The sequence below is a fragment of the Mobula birostris genome, chromosome 6 (genome assembly GCF_030028105.1).
Source record: "Mobula birostris isolate sMobBir1 chromosome 6, sMobBir1.hap1, whole genome shotgun sequence".
Lineage (NCBI taxonomy): Eukaryota > Metazoa > Chordata > Chondrichthyes > Myliobatiformes > Myliobatidae > Mobula > Mobula birostris.
In genome coordinates, this window is record NC_092375.1 from 68,077,985 (window position 1) to 68,094,163 (window position 16,179).

The following is a 16,179-nucleotide window of genomic DNA, read 5'->3' on the forward strand; positions in this document are numbered from 1 at the left end:
CAAGGTGTTTGGAAATTTTGGTCATATTATACCATCTTGTTAGCATAATGGAAAAGAAAGTGTTTGATCTGTCAGCCTCCCTGAAGTAATCCCTCCTTGTTATCTGTTATCTGGGCTAGAGTCAGAATATCTAATCCTTTAATCCAATAGTATGGGTTATGAACCATGTGAATCCTCTTGCAGAGGTAAAACCATAAATTATATGTGAATATCTTTGATATCTAGCAAGGATCCACTTGGGTTTGTAAAACAATAAAATGTTTAGCTGAAATTTTGTAACATAGATTGTTAGGGAAAAAATTACTCTATCGGAAAAAATGTATTGGAGGCAGAACTCAAAGACGGCAGATATTAAACAAAAAATGTTGTCTTCATAAGTACAAAATAAATCAAAGAGGGCACATATCAATCCATAATTTACCTTGATGAAATTGACACTTTGTTTCCATTGGGCAATGAGAAACTTCCTGCATCTTTTCCTACTATTATTGCAAAATAAACCACGCGTTTGTCGATTGGATTTTGCAATCGAATCTGCATTAAAAAATAATAATTAGTTTTATCTTTGACAAAGTTTATTATACAGTGTTCAGGGATTATTAAGCTAAATACCTGATTCTACGTATTTCCATAAACCTTTCAATAAAGCATCTCTCATGAACCCTCCTGTTGGTCTTCGATGTTCCCTTTGTTAAAGGACTCACACTGAGTCTACAGAGAATGGCATTATATTATATTATAAATTTGTGTTTTTAAAAAAGACCAAATACTCAAAAACTACCAGAATATCTGTAAAAGTAATACCCGTAACTAAATCTGAGCATTACTCCTAGAATCAATCACCAACAAATTACCAATTACTAAATTGGTAACTCAGATTGGTGATTGGTAAATCAACAAATCACCAAGTATTTGGTGATGACATAAATTGAAGTAGTCTTCAGCCAACAGGATGACATCAAGATTGGAGACATAATGGAAAGTAAGGAAGGCTATCAAAGCTTGCAGTGGGATCTGGATCAGCTGGTAAAATCAGTAGGCACTGAAGAGTGCAGTAAAACAGAGGGATCTGGGAATACAGATCCATAACTGCTTGACTGTAGCATAACAGATAGATAGGGTTGTTTTTGATGCATTAGTCTTCATAAATCAAGGCACTGAGTACATGTGTTGGGATGTTATGTTGATGTGGTAATTTGGAGTATTGTGTGCAGTTCTGATCACCTTCCTACAGGAAATATATCAACAAGATTGACAGAGTGTAGAGAAAATTTACAAGGATGTTGCCAGTACTTGACCTGAGTTATAGGGAAGGGGTGAGTAAGTTCGGACTTTATTCCCTGGTGCATAGGAGAATGAGCAAAGGTTTGATTGAGGTGAACAAAATTATGAAGGGTATATTATTAAAATAAGCACCAAACTGCACCAGTTTCTGGGACTTAGATGCTCTAAATCTCTGGAATATGGCTAGCTGGTGTGGCCTCTTTAAGGATTCAGGATTGTCCTATTAATTGGCAGCCATGTTTTGGCACCAGGACTTCAGTGTTTAAGGAGCATCTGAATGGAGATTTGGTGCTAATTGTAAGCTCTACTTGGATTATTGTCTAACATCTAGTTTAATATTCTGTTCTCGTTTCAGTCTCGCGTATCTTGATTCCAGCCTGGGATACTCCAGCACTTGGGTCCAACCATCCTCACCTAGGTCTCCTGTCACAGTATGATTGAGTCAAAAGTGAACCCAGCAGGGTATTGGAGTCTCTCACCTGCTGTGGCCAGCCAGAGAGAAAGGATTTCTAGACAGAGCCTGGAGATACATGACCTCCAGGTTGTCGTGTGGCAACTTTCACAAGGGGGAAGTCAGAGTGCTCAAGTGAGGCTGTTGGTCACTCTGCAGAGCCTAGAGAGATTAGATGGTGACCCGGGTTCTACCCGTGGCTTCTTCAGTCAGAGCTCATTAGTGTTCGAACTCCAGCCATCCCGGTTCCCTTTGGAGAACGAAAAGGTAGCTTTCATTATCTCCCTCCCGAATGGGAGAGCGCTGGCCTGGGCCACAGCGCATTGAGAACAAATGTCGGAGATTTGCTCAGATATGGAGGAATTCATGGCCACCATGACATGAAGAAGGTGTTCCATTACCCTGCCAGAGCCAGCCAAGACTTGCCTGACGAAGGTGTCAGGGTAGTTGGTTATCGGCCAACTATGCTATCAACTTTTAAACTTTGGCCCAAAAGAGTGGCTGAAGCAGGGAAGTCTTGGCAACTCTACTGTCACAGACTCCGAGACAAACTAAAGGATGCCCTCACCCTTGGAGAGCCTGCAGAGGATTTGGAGGTTCTGATCGACCAGTCCACCTGCCTCAATAATTGTCTGGCTGGGCGAAAGTGGAGACTACTTCCAGAGGTCCATAGGGAGAACCTTGGGGACTATAGACCGGTGAGTCTTACGTCGGTGGTCTGCAAACTATTGGAAAGGATTCTTAAGAATAGGATCTACGAGCACTTGGAGAAGTACAGTCTTCTCAAGGATAGTCAACGTGGCTTTGTGAAGGGAAGGTGGTGCCTCACGAGTCTAATTGAGTTTTCTGAAGAGGTAACAAAAGAAATTGATGAGGGTAGGGTGGTAGATGTGGTCTACATGGATTTTAGCAAGGCATTTGACAAGGTCCCCCACAAGAGACTCATCCAGAAAGTCATGAGGCATGGGAGCAGTGGAACCTTGGCTGTTTGGATAAAAAATTGGCTTAAAGGAAGAAAGCAGAGGGTAGTAGTGGAAGGAAAGTATTCTGCCTGGAGGTCAGTGACTAGTGGAGTACTGCAAGGATCTGTCCTGAGACCTCTGCTCTGTAATTTTTATAAATGACCTGGATGAAGAGGCGGAAGGATGGGTGAGTAAGTTTGCGGACGACACGAAGATTGGAGGAGTTGTAGATGGAGCTGTAGGTTATCAAAGGTTACAAGAGGATATAGACAGGATGCAGAGTTGGGCAGAAAAGTGGCAGATGGCGTTCAATCCGGATAAGTGTGAGGTGATGCATTTTGGAAGGACAAACCAGAAGGCTGAGTACAGGATTAATGGTCGGTTACTTAAGAGTATTGTGTTCACTTCTGGTCACCTCATTATAGGAAGGATGTGGAAGCTATGGAGAGGGTGCAGGGGAGATTTAACAGGATGTTGCCTGTATTGAAAAACAAGTCTTATGAGGCAAGGTTAGCATATCTGGGACTTTTCTCTTTGGAGCATAGAAGGATGAGAGGGGACTTGATAGAGGTCTACAAGATTATGAGAGGCATAGATAGGGTGGATAGCCAGTACCTGTTTCCCAGGGCACAAATAGCAAACACCAGAGAGTATATGTACAAAGTTAAGGGAGGGAAGTTTAGGAGAGACATCAGGAGTAAGTTTTTTCTTACACAGAGGGTTTTAGGTGCCTAGAATGACTTGCCAGGGATGGTGGTGGAGGCTAAAACATTAGGGGTATTTAAGAGCCTCTTGGATAGGCACATGGATGAAAGAAAAATAGAGGGTACTGTGGGTTTAATACCTTTTTTCTTAAAGGAATATAAGGGTCGGCACAACATCGAGGGCTGAAGGGCTTGTACTGTGCCGTAGTATTCTAGCGTCTAGGTCAGAGATAGCTAGCCTGAGCCTGGTCTCAATGCATTGCAGTTCCATTCCCTGATCTCAAACAATGTCCAGCCCATCTCCTGCTCAGTACCTGATGAGTCGATGCAAATTGGCTGCCCAAGACTCTCCATCATTGAGGTCCCAGCGTCAGAGTTGAGGTGGTTACTTTTACTGTGGGGAACAGGTCATCTGCGGGCCAAATGTCTGAAGCTGCAGCTTTAGGGAGGACTGCTAAGACCATCCAGTGTTGAGAGGACTGTGACAGTAGCAGCCACTACTCCCAACTCCATGGATTCTGGTATCTGAGATCTCTTGGGGTAAGTACCAAAGAGAAGTGAATGGTTTTGTGGGCCCTAAGGCAGTTGGTAATTTCCTGGACTTGGGGATCACCTGTTGGCTCAACATAGTACCGCTGAAGTTCAGCCAGTCAATGCTCACAACTATTCTGGATAGTCACCTGCTAAGTTTCAAGCAGATCCAGCAGCAGATAATAGTTTTGTGGATGAGGATTGAGGATCATGTGGAGGACATTAGTTTCTAAGTCATCGATTTGTCTCTCACACCTCTGATCCTCAGCACCTTTGGCTGTCCCAGCATAACCCTTCTATGAAGTGGAAGGAAGGGAGAATCATTGCTTGGTCCAGTCATTGCAAGAGGTTATGTTTGCAATGTGGTGTTCCAACCGTCAGACTCCCCCAAGACCAATGACCAATGAGGGGGCAGACTTCAGTCTGGGGTAGTCTGAAGCATTCTGGAGACCCAGTCTGGCCCTCAGACAGACAAGCTGTCTCCAGCCAACAGGACCATGCGAATCCCGATGCTGTCTAGTCCAGCACATGCTGGAAATAGACAGGGTGGTTTCTAGATTGGGAGCAAACCAAGGAGCCTGGAACTCTAGCAGCTAAGCCTAAGGGATCCAGCTGCCAGGTCCTGACTAAAGGAAGGACTCCTAAATGCAGACCCTTGGAGCTTAGCTCTGGAGGCACAAGGGCCATTTGTAATGCCTTGTTACTGTCGTGTGAGGATATGGACAAGGATTTGGACTTTGACTTGGCCACTGTTTCAATGAAGGAGTCTAGTGAACCTATGGAAGATATTGAGTTCTGTCAAATCACCCCTGTCACTTAAGGAGCCTCGGGAGTCATCCTCAAAGAAAAAATCAAAGTTAATTGCAACACCCAAATCAGTCGATATCCTTTCTATCTGCAAGGATTTGGAAGAGGCCTTCAGCAAGGAAAAGGCCTCGACTCTTCCACCACACTGACCAGACAACTGTGCTATAGATTTACTGGCTGGTATTGTACACGCTCACTGACACGGAGAGAAGTGCTATGTACATGAAAGAGGCACTTGCCATGGGATTCATTCAGCCCTCCTCCTCATCAACTGGTGTGGGTTTCTTCTTCATACAGAAAAAGGATGGGAGCCTGCAGCCATGCAGTGATTAGAGGGTTGAATTGCTTAACAGCCAAGAATCGTTATTCCCTTCCACTCATGAACACAGCCTTCAAGATTCTCCAAGGGGTAAGAGTACTCATGAAGCTAGACTTGGGAGAGTGCGTACAATCTGGGTTACAAAAAAGAGGGCAACAAATGGAAAACTGCATTCAACACACCGATGAGGCACTATGAGTACCTGGTCATGCCCCTCAACCTCACAAACATTCCAGTTTTCCAGACCTTTATAAACTGTGCTCCAGGATGTTTTCCATAAGTACGCTTTCATCTTGGATGATATCCTAATCTTCTCAAAGTCCCTGAAGCAACATGTTGCTCATCTCAGGGATATTTTATAGAGGCTTCTAGACCGTGAATTTATGTCAAGCTGGAGAAGTTTAAATTTCATGTGACCACCATTTCACCTTTGGGTTTTATCAAGTCTAATGGAAGTCTCAAGGTGGACCCTACTAAGACCCAAGCAGTCACAGATTGGACTTGTTTCACATTGGATGGTTATAGCCAACAATTTCTGGGACTTGCCAACTTCTACCAGAAGTTCATCAGCTACTTCAGCTCAAGGGCAGCTCCACTGACAGCCCTAAGTAAGAAATCCATGGTTCCTTTTGTTTGGACTACCAACGTGGAGGCTGCATTTGCGGAGGTCAAACAGCTCCCATTTTGGTTTCACCTAACCCAGACCCTTTCCTTCATCATGGAGGTGCATGCAGTATTGTATCAAAGGACACCTTCAGACAGTAAACTGCACCCATGTGCATTCTTCTCCAGGCAGCTATCACCGGCAGAGATGAACTATGACATTGGGAATAGAGAGCTGCTTGTGGTCAAGTTGGCTTTGGAGGAATGGTGTTACTGGCTTGAGGGAGCTAAGAACCCTTTTATCATTTGAACAGACTACAAGAACCTGGTTTGTATTCAGGAGGCCAAGAGAATGCATTTTAGGCAGGCCAGGTGGTTTCTCTTCTTTAACCCCTTTAATTTTGTCCTGACCTATCCATCGGTGTCGAAAATTCAGAAACAGATGCCTTGTCCTGTCAGTTCAATAAACCCAAATGAGAGGAGAGCCAACCGCCATTTTGTTCGTATTCATGTCATGTTTTTGGAGGGTGTTCAGTATGCTGACTGGGGCAAGTCTTTCCTGTGTTTCACCCGTGGTCCAATGGCCAGATGGAGTGGGCCAACCAAAAATTGGAATGAACACTAAGATGCCAGGCCTCAGAAAGACCAGATGTGTGGTGTGACCATTTGATGTGGGGCAGAGGTCACCCAGAACACTTCACTGCATTTGGCACATGGGATGTCGCTGTTTAAATGCCAACTTGGATATTCTCTGCCATTCTTCCCTGAGCAGGAGGTTGAGTTTGCGGTTCCTGCAACTGAAGATCTCGTTCAACGCTGCAAGGAGGAATGGACTAGAGCAAAGCAGAATTTTGTTAACCTCTACCCACAAAACTGAAGTAAAGGCTAACCACAAGAGAAGACTGGGACCAGCTTTGCATCTTGGGAAACAAGTTTGGCTATTTACACAGAATTTGCCACTCTGAGTGGAGTCTAACAAATTGGCACCCAAGTTCATTGGACCCTGCAAAGTTCTCAAAAAAAGTAAACCCTGTGGCTTACACCTTGCAGCTCCCCAAGACTCTCAAAATCAATCCCACTTTCCACATTTGCAAATTAAAACCTGTGAACACCAGCCATTTAGCCCTACCGCCATCAGTCCCACCACCACCTAGGTTTGTCAATGGTGAACAAGTCTTCACCATGAGAAGAATTTTAGAATCACAAATTGTTTGGGATGTTCAACAGTTCTTCGTGGACTGGGAAGGATTCAGACCCAAGGAATGGTGCTAGGTTCCCGGAAGGGACAACTTGGATCCAGCTCTCATCTATGACTACCTTCACCGTCTCTCCAAGCAACCACGGCCATCAGAAGAGGGGGAGGGGTCTGTTATGATAATACACCCAACCACACCAGCTTTTGGGGTTTAGACGCTCTAAATCTCTGGAATACGAAGAGCTGGCGCAGTCCCTTTAAGATTTCAGAACCATCCTGCTAATTTGCAGCTATGTTTTGGCACCAGGCTTTCAATATTTAAGGAGCACCTGAACTGAGGTTCAGTACTCAATTGTCAGCTCTACTTGGATTATCATCTAGTGTTTAGTTTAGTATTCTGTTCTTGTTTTTGTTTCAGTTTCATATCGTGTCTCCATTCCAGCCTCGGATACTCCAGCACTTGGGTCCAACCATCCTTGCCTAGGTCTCCCATCACATATAGATAAAGTAAATGCAAGCAGGCTTTTTCCACTGAGGTTTGGTTAGATTAGAGCTGGAGGTCTTGGGTTAAGGATGAAAGGTGAAATGTTTATGGAGAACATGAGGGGAACCTCACTCGAGGGTCATGACAGTGTGGAATGAGCTGCCAGCTGAAGTGGTGGATGCTGGTTCGATCTCAACATTTTAAAAGAAGTTTGGATAGGTACGTGGATGGAAGGGGAATGGAGACTATGGTCTGGGTGCAGGTTGATGAGACTAAGCAGGTTAATAGTTCAGCATGGACTAAATTAGCCAAAGGGCCTGTTTCTGTGCTATAGTGTTCTTTGACTCTGAGTCGAATAAATCAAAGATCATTCCAATAAGCTAAATAACATTTGCTACATTTTTGAGGTGCAAGCTTTCAGAAAAGCATCAAATTAGTTTTGCGCCAAGAACAGCATTGATTTGTCTACGTAGCATATTTCTATTGTAGATGAGTGCTACACACATCCATGCCCTTCCCAATAAGGTAAACAATGGAAATTGAATTCTAAATTTCCATCAGCCACCTTGACAACCAAACACCATGTATTATTGAAATTGCAAGGCAAACAAGTTTGTTTATAACTGCTGAAAGGAAACAATTAAGTTGACCAAGACTTTTTTTAATTGCTCATATTTGTCCCATTCCTAATACCTTCAAGAAGGTGGTAAGTAGCCTCCTTAAACCACAAAATCTTTTGTGACAGAGGTACTCCCAATGTATTATTATTCCAAAATAGATATTGATTCTCATGACAGTAAAGGCCATCAAGTATGTTTCTAAGCTCAGGATGATATGCAGATGATAAGAATTTACAGAAGGCAGCATACTCATGCCCTTGTTGCAATTGTTTTAGTTAGGAGAGGTCAAGGTTTGGAAAGTATTGTCAAAAAGTCTTCAGCAAAAAAATCTTTGACATGTTATTGCACAGAATTTTTGCTGGATACAGCAGCTATAATGTGCTATGGGTGGAGAGAATTTAAGTAATGCATAGGGTTCCAATCAAATAATTTGATTTATCCTATGTTACCTTGAGCTTCTTGCTAATTGGTGATACCTCAGGCCAATGGAGAATTCTCCTTCACACTTCTATCTTGTATGACTGTATCATTTAAGCTTTCAGTCAATGCTGAGTCTTAGCTTCATAATGATGAAGGTGTAAAGCTAATGCCATTAATTATCAAGAGGATATCTTGAGATTCTTTCTGATAGCTATCATTACTGAAATGTGTGCCTCATTTCTGATGCATGCATACTGATATTGATCTAATTTGGCAAACAAAACTATTCTAATATAATGGCCTCCATTTTCATGTTTTACAAGCAAAATCATTGATTTTTCTATCACTCAGCTCTCAAAATCACATCATTACACAATCATTTGTGCAATTGTTTTGTAGTGACAAGGTTTTAAAATCAAAGCGTAAAATATCAATAGGCAAATAGGATATGTAACACTCTCAGTATATCAAATTTGAAGACAGAATATAATATTAATGGTAAGGCTCATAGCAGTGTAGAGGATCAGCAAGATCTTGGGACCCGTCTCCATAGGATACTCAAAGCTGCTGTGCAAGTTGACAATGTTGTTAAGAAGGAATGTGGTGTGTTGGCCTTCATCAATCATGGGATTTGAGTTCAAGAGCTGTGAGGTAACGTTAAAGCTATAAACATTTTGAACCAAACATTTTGAAAAGCTCAAACAGATAAATAGAGGGATAGCTCAAGTGAAGTGGCCAGAGCGTGAGTGGGCCAGTGAAGGAGTGGAGCTTTGAGGCTTTGACTCGAGAGGCTTCGACGAGAAGAGGCAGAGGACAAGCTAGCTCGCAGTTAGTTTTTACAATGTCCCCTGAGACGGTGATGTGCCTCTCATGTGAGATGTGGCAGTCTTGGGGGAACGCCCCTCTCCCGCAGAGTCACATCTGCCAGAAGTGCATACGGCTGGGCGATCTGGAAGACCGTGTAAGGAATCTGGAGCAGCAGCTGGATGACCTTCAACTCATAAGGGAGAGTGAGGCAGTCATAGATGAGAGCTACAGGGAGGTAGTCACACCTAGGCTGTCGGAAGCAGGTCGTTGGGTGACAGTCAGAGGGGGGAAAGCGAAGGTGAGCAGACAGGTAGTGCAGAGCACCCCTATAGCCATTCCCCTGAATAATAAGTTTACCGTCCTGGCTACTGTCAGTGGGGACGACCGACCAGGTGTGAGCCACGGTGGCAGGGCCTCCGGCACTGAGTCTGACCCTGTGGTGCAGAAGGGTGGGACGGAGAAGAGGAGAGCTGTCGTCATTGGAGACTCTATAGTCAGCGGAGCAGACAGATTTTGTGTACGTGAGAAGGACACCCGCATGGCTTGTCGCCTCCCGGGTGCCAGGGTCCGGGATGTCTCTGACCGGGTGCACGACATCCTGGTACGAGAGGGAAAGCAACCAGAAGTCGTGATACATGTTGGGACCAATGACATAGGCAGGAAGAGGGATGAGGTCCTGAAGTGTGAGTTTCGGGAATTAGGCAGAAGGTTGAAGAACAGGACCTCAAGGGTGACGTTCTCAGGATTGCTGCCAGTGCTACATGACAGAGATGGTAAGAATTGAAGGAGATGGCAGTTGAATGTGTGGCTGAGGAGTTGGTGCAGGGAGCAGGGTTTTAGATTTTTAGATCATCGGGATCTCTTCTGGGGAAGGTGGGGCCTGTACAGATTGGATGGGTTGCACCTGAACTCGAAGGGGAGCAATATTCTTGCAGGTACGTTTGCTAGCATGATTCGGGAGGGTTTAAACTAATTTGCGAGGAGGATGGGACCCAGAGCGATAGAGCAGTGAAAGAAGTACATGGAGTAAAGCCAGATCTAACATACAGAGAGGCTTTGAGGAAAGAGAAGCAGAATAAATGGTGTAAAGACAGTAAGGTAGAAGGGCGGAAATGTGTGTACCTCAATGCAAGAAGCATCAGGAACAAAGGTGATGAACTGAGAGCTTGGATACATACATGGAATTATGAAGTAGTGGCTATTACAGAGACTTGGCTGGCACCAGGGCAGGAATGGATTCTCAATATTCCTGGATTTCAGTGCTTTAAAAGGGATAGAGAGGGTGGAAAAAGGGGAGGAGGGGTGGCATTACTGGTCAGGGATACTATTACAGCTACAGAAAGGGTGGATAATGTAGCAGGATCCTCTTTTGAGTCAATATGGGTGGAAGTCAGGAACAGGAAGGGAGCAGTTACTCTCCTGGGGGTATTCTATAGCCCCCCTGGTAGCAGCAGAGATACAGAGGAGCAGATTGGGAGGCAGATTTTGGAAAGGTGCAAAAATAACAGGGTTGTTATCATGGGTGGCTTTAACTTCCCTAATATTGATTGGCACCTGATTAGTTCCAAGGGTTTAGATGGGGCAGAATTTGTTAAGTGTGTCGAGGATGGATTCCTGTCACAGTATGTGGACAGGCCGACCAGGGGGAATGCCATACTAGATCTAGTACTAGGTAATGAACCGGGTCAGGTCACAGATCTCTCAGTGGGTGAGCATCTGGGGGACAGTGACCACCGCTCCCTGGCCTTCAGCATTATCATGGAAAAGGATAGAATCAAAGAGGACAAGAAAATTTTTAATTGGGGAAAGGCAAATTATGAGGCTATAAGGCTAGAACTTGCATGTGTGAATTGGATTGATGTTTTTGCAGGGAAATGTACTATGGACATGTGGTCGATGTTTAGAGATCTCTTGCGGGATGTAAGGGATAAATTTGTCCCGGTAAGGAAGATAAAGAATGGTAGGGTGAAGGAACCATGGGTGACAAGTGAGGTGGAAAATCTAGTCAGGAGGAAGAAGGCAGCATACATGAGGTTTAGGAAGCAAGGATCAGCTGGGTCTATTGAGGAATATAGGGAAGCAAGAAAGGAGCTTAAGAAGGGGCTGAGAAGAGCAAGAAGGGGGCATGAGAAGGCCTTGGCGAGTAGGGTAAAGGAAAACTCCAAGGCATTCTTCAATTATGTGAAGAAAAAAAGGATGACAGGAGTGAAGGTAGGACCGATTAAAGATAAAGGTGGGAAGATGTGCCTGGAGGCTGTAGAAGTGAGCGAGGTCCTCAATGAATACTTCTCTTCGGTATTCACCAATGAGAGGGAACTTGATGATGGTGAGGACAATATGAGTGCGGTTGATGTTCTGGAGCATGCTGATATTAAAGGAGAGGAGGTGTTGGAGTTGTTAAAATACATTAGGACAGATAAGTCCCTGGGGCCTGACGGAATATTCCCCAGGCTGCTCCACGAGGCGAGAGAAGAGATTGCTGAGCCTCTGGCTAGGATCTTTATGTCCTCGTTGTCCACGGGAATGGTACTGGAGGATTGGAGGGAGGCAAATGTTGTTCCCTTGTTCAAAAAAGGTAGTAGGGATAGTCCGGGTAATTATAGACCAGTGAGCCTTACGTTTGTGGTGGGAAAGCTGTTGGAAAAGATTCTTAAGAGATAGGATCTATAGGTATTTAGAGAATCATGGTCTGATAAGGGACAGTCAGCATGGCTTTGTGAAGGGCAGATCGTGTCTAACAAGCCTGATAGAGTTCTTTGAGGAGGTGACCAGGCATATAGATGAGGGTAGTGCAGTGGATGTGATCTATATGGATTTTAGTAAGGCATTTGACAAGGTTCCACACGGTAGGCTTATTCAGAAAGTTAAAAGGCATGGGATCCAGGGAAGTTTGGCCAGGTGAATTCAGAATTGGCTTGCCTGCAGAAGGCAGAGGGTGGTGGTGGAGGGAGTATATTCAGATTGGAGGATTGTGACTACTGGTGTCCCACAAGGATCTGTTCTGGGACGTCTACTTTTCGTGATTTTTATTAACGACCTGGATGTGAGGGTAGAAGGGTGGGTTGGCAAGTTTGCAGACGACACAAAGGTTGGTGGTGTTGTAGATAGTGTAGGGGATTGTCAAAGATTGCAGAGAGACATTGATAGGATGCAGAAGTGGGCTGAGAAGTGGCAGATGGAATTCAACCCGGAGAAGTGTGAGGTGGTACACTTTGGAAGGACAAACTCCAAGGCAGAGTACAAAGTAAATGGCAGGATACTTGGTAGTGTGGAGGAGCAGAGGGATCTCGGGGTACATGTCCACAGATCCCTGAAAGTTGCCTCACAGGTGGATAGGGTAGTTAAGAAAGCTTATAGGGTGTTAGCTTTCATAAGTCGAGGGATAGAGTTTAAGAGTCACGATGTAATGATGCAGCTCTATAAAACTCTGGTTAGGCCACACTTGGAGTATTGTGTCCAGTTCTGGTCACCTCACTATAGGAAGGATGTGGAAGCATTGGAAAGGGTACAGAGGAGATTTACCAGGAGGCTGCCTGGTTTAGAAAGCATGCATTATGATCAGAGATTAAGGGAGCTAGGACTTTACTCTTTGGAGAGAAGGAGGATGAGAGGAGACATGATAGAGGTGTACAAGATAATAAGAGGAATAGATAGAGTGGATAGCCAGCACCTCTTCCCCAGGGCACCACTGCTCAATACAAGAGGACATGGTTTTAAGGTAAGGGGTGGGAAGTTCAAGGGGGATATTAGAGGAAAGTTTTTTACTCAGAGTGGTTGGTGCGTGGAATGCACTGCCTGAGTCAGTGGTGGAGGCAGATACACTAGTGAAGTTTAAGAGACTACTAGACAGGTATATGGAGGAATCTAAGGTGGGGGCTTATATGGGAGGCAGGGTTTGAGGGTCGGCACAACATTGTGGGCCAAAGGACCTGTACTGTGCTGTACTATTCTATATTCTATATAAGACCTTAGTTAGACCCCACTTGGAGTATTGAGTTCAGTTCTAGTCACCTCATTACAGGAAGGACGTGGATACTATAGAGAATGCAGAGGAGTCTTACAAGGATGTTGCCTGGATTGGGGAGCGTGTCTTATGAGAACAGGTTGGGTGAACTTCGCCTTTTCTCCTTGGAGCGATGGAGGATGAGAAGTGACATGATAGAGGTGTATAAGAGGATGAGAGGCATTGATCATGTGGACAGCCAGAGGCTTCTTCCCAGGGCTGAAATGGCTAACACCAGGGGCCATAGTTTTAAGATGCTTGAAAGTGGGTACATAGGGATGTCAGAGGTAAGTTTTCCACACAGCGAGTGGTGGGTGCATGGAATGCACGGCCAGCGATGGTGGTAGAGGTGGATACAATGGGGTCTTTTAAGAGACTCTTAGATAGGTACATGGAGCTTAGAAAAATAGAGGGCTATGCGATGGGGAAATTATAGGTAGTTTCTAGAGTAGGTTACAGTAGGTTCTAGAGTAGGTTGAGTGCGAACAGTTTAAAAAGAGGAAGAAAGTCGCAGACTTTTTCTCTTCGGATCAAGAAGACAGCGGTAAGAGGCTAAGGACTTCCAGCGAGAAGACATTTTATTTCTCGGAGTAGGAGAGAGGCCAGACTGCGCAGGCGCGTGGCGTCAACCAGTTGAGCGCGAAGAGTTTAAAAAGTAAACCACCATATCTAGCGGGCAGCGTCGGAGCGGGCTGCGGAGTGAGAGGGTGCAGAGTGAGAGGGCTTTGGCTCAATGGGCTTCGGCGGAGACGGGAAGAGGCTTCCTGCGCCCTTTGAGTCTCATAGTAACGGAGTAAGTTACAGTTTTTTGGTATTTAGTACAAACAGTAGCACCAGAGGTATGCATCTAGGATTAGTGTTGGGCTTGAAGTGCCAGATGTGGGGACCCTGGGAGACTCCCAGCCTCCCCAAGGATTACATCTGCACCAGGTGCACTGAGATGAGGCTCCTGAAGGACCGTGTTAAGGAGCTGGAGATGGAAATTGATGACCTACGGCTAATTAGGGAAAGTAAGGAGGTGATAGATACTACCTATAGAGAGGTAGTGGATAGCACCCCTGTGACAGTCCCCCTCAGAAATCGATATATTGTTTTGGATACTGCTGAAGAGGCAGACCTGACAGAGGAGGACCACAGTGAACGAGACTCTGGCATCCTGCCCAGTGCCGAAATCAAGAGAGCAAGAAGAAATGCGGTAGTTATAGGGGATTCCATCGTAAGGGGGACGGACAAGAGATTCTGCGAGCTGGACGAGGATACCCAGATGGTGTGTTGCCTCCCTGGTGCCCAGGTACAGGATGTCTCAGATTGAGTCCGAGTATTCTGAGGAGAGAGGCAGAGCAGCCGGAAGTCTTGGTACATGTTGGTACCAATGACATAGACAGAAAAAGAGAGGAGGTCCTGAAGAAAGATTACTGGGAGCTAGGAAGAAAATTGAAAAGCCGGACCTCCAGAGTAATAATATCAGGATTGCTGCCTGAGCTGCGCACTAATAATGGTAAGAATAGCAGAATTAAGCAGATGAATGTGTGGCTAAGTAACTGGTGCAGGGGGCAGGGCTTCAAACTCTTGAATCATTGGGATCTATTTTAGGGAAGGTATGACTTATACAAAAAAGATGGATTACACCTGAACTCAAAAGGTCGTAATATCCTGGCGGGATTGTTTAATATAGCTGTTAGGGAGGGTTTAAACTAAGTTGGCAAGGGGAAAGAAACCAAGGTGTTATGGTCAAGGAAGAGGGAAATAGAACTAAGTCAAAAATACTGTGCAGCAAAGATGGCAAGAAGGACAGGCCGGAGAATATATAGGATAATTTGCTGCAAAATAGAAATATAGCAAAATCAGCAACAGATACTGATCTAAATATACTGTACTTAACTGCATGTAGCATTAGAAATAAAGTGGATGACCTTGCTGCACAGCTGCAGGTTAAAAGATATGACATTGTGGCCATCACCGATTCATGGCTAAATGATGGATGTGATCGGGAGCTGAATATCCAAGGATACACAGTGTATAGGAAAGATAGGAAGGTAGATAAAGTGGGTGGCGTGGCCCTGATGGTAAGTAACGATATCAAATCAATAGAAAGAAGGGACATAGGATCAGAAGAGGTAGAATCCTTATGGGTAGAATTAAGAAATGGCAAGGGTAAAAAGACACTATTAGCAGTTATATACAGGCCTCCAAACAGCAGCCGGGATGTGGACTACAAGTTACAGCTGGAAATAGAAAAAGCATGTCAGAAGGAAAATGTCAAGATAATTATGGGGGATTTTAATATGAAAGTGGATTGGGAAAATCAGGAAGGTAAAGGATCTCAGGAGAGGGAGTTTGTGGAATGCCTACAGGATGGCTTTTTGGAGCAGCTTGTCCAGAAGCCCACCAGGGGACCGGCAGTTTTGGATTGGGTGCCGTGTAACGAACCTTAGGCGATTGGGGAGCTGGAGGTAAAGGAACCCCTTGAAAGTAGTGATCATAATATGATTGAGTTCAGTTTCAAATTTGAAAAGGAGAAGCTGGTATCAGGTGTATCGATATTTCAGTGGAACAGGGGAAATTACAGTGGTATGAGAGAGGAACTGGCCCAAGTCGATTGAAAAAGTAAGCTAAATGGAGGGACGGCAGAGCAGAATTGGATGAAATGCAGGAAAAATATATTCCAAGAAAAACGAAAATCATGAATGGAAAAATGGCACATATGTGGCTAACGAGAGAGGTTAAGGCAAAAATAAAAGCAAAAGAATCGGCGTACAAGGAAGCAAAAATTAGTGGGAAAAATGAGGACTGGAAGACTTTTAAAAACTTACAGAAGGAAACTAAGAAAGTCATTAGGAAAGAAAAGATGAATTATGAAAGGAAGTTGACGATTAACATAAAAAAGGATGCTGAGTTTTTTTTAAATATATGAAGAGTAAAAGAGTGACGAGGGTAGATACGGGACCGATTGAAAATGATGCTGGAGAAATTATAATGGATAACAAAG

General features: G+C 44.5%; 1 protein-coding gene across 1 annotated transcript in view; it reads right to left on the minus strand.

The window, feature by feature from the left end:
• The window catches only part of LOC140199082 (cilia- and flagella-associated protein 47-like), a 697,686-nt gene that overhangs the window by 435,210 nt on the left and 246,297 nt on the right, over window positions 1–16,179 (minus strand). The window contains exon 37 of the mRNA XM_072260570.1: window positions 422–534. Within this exon, the coding sequence (XP_072116671.1) occupies window positions 422–534 (113 nt within the window). The remainder of the gene's footprint in view (window positions 1–421; window positions 535–16,179) is intronic.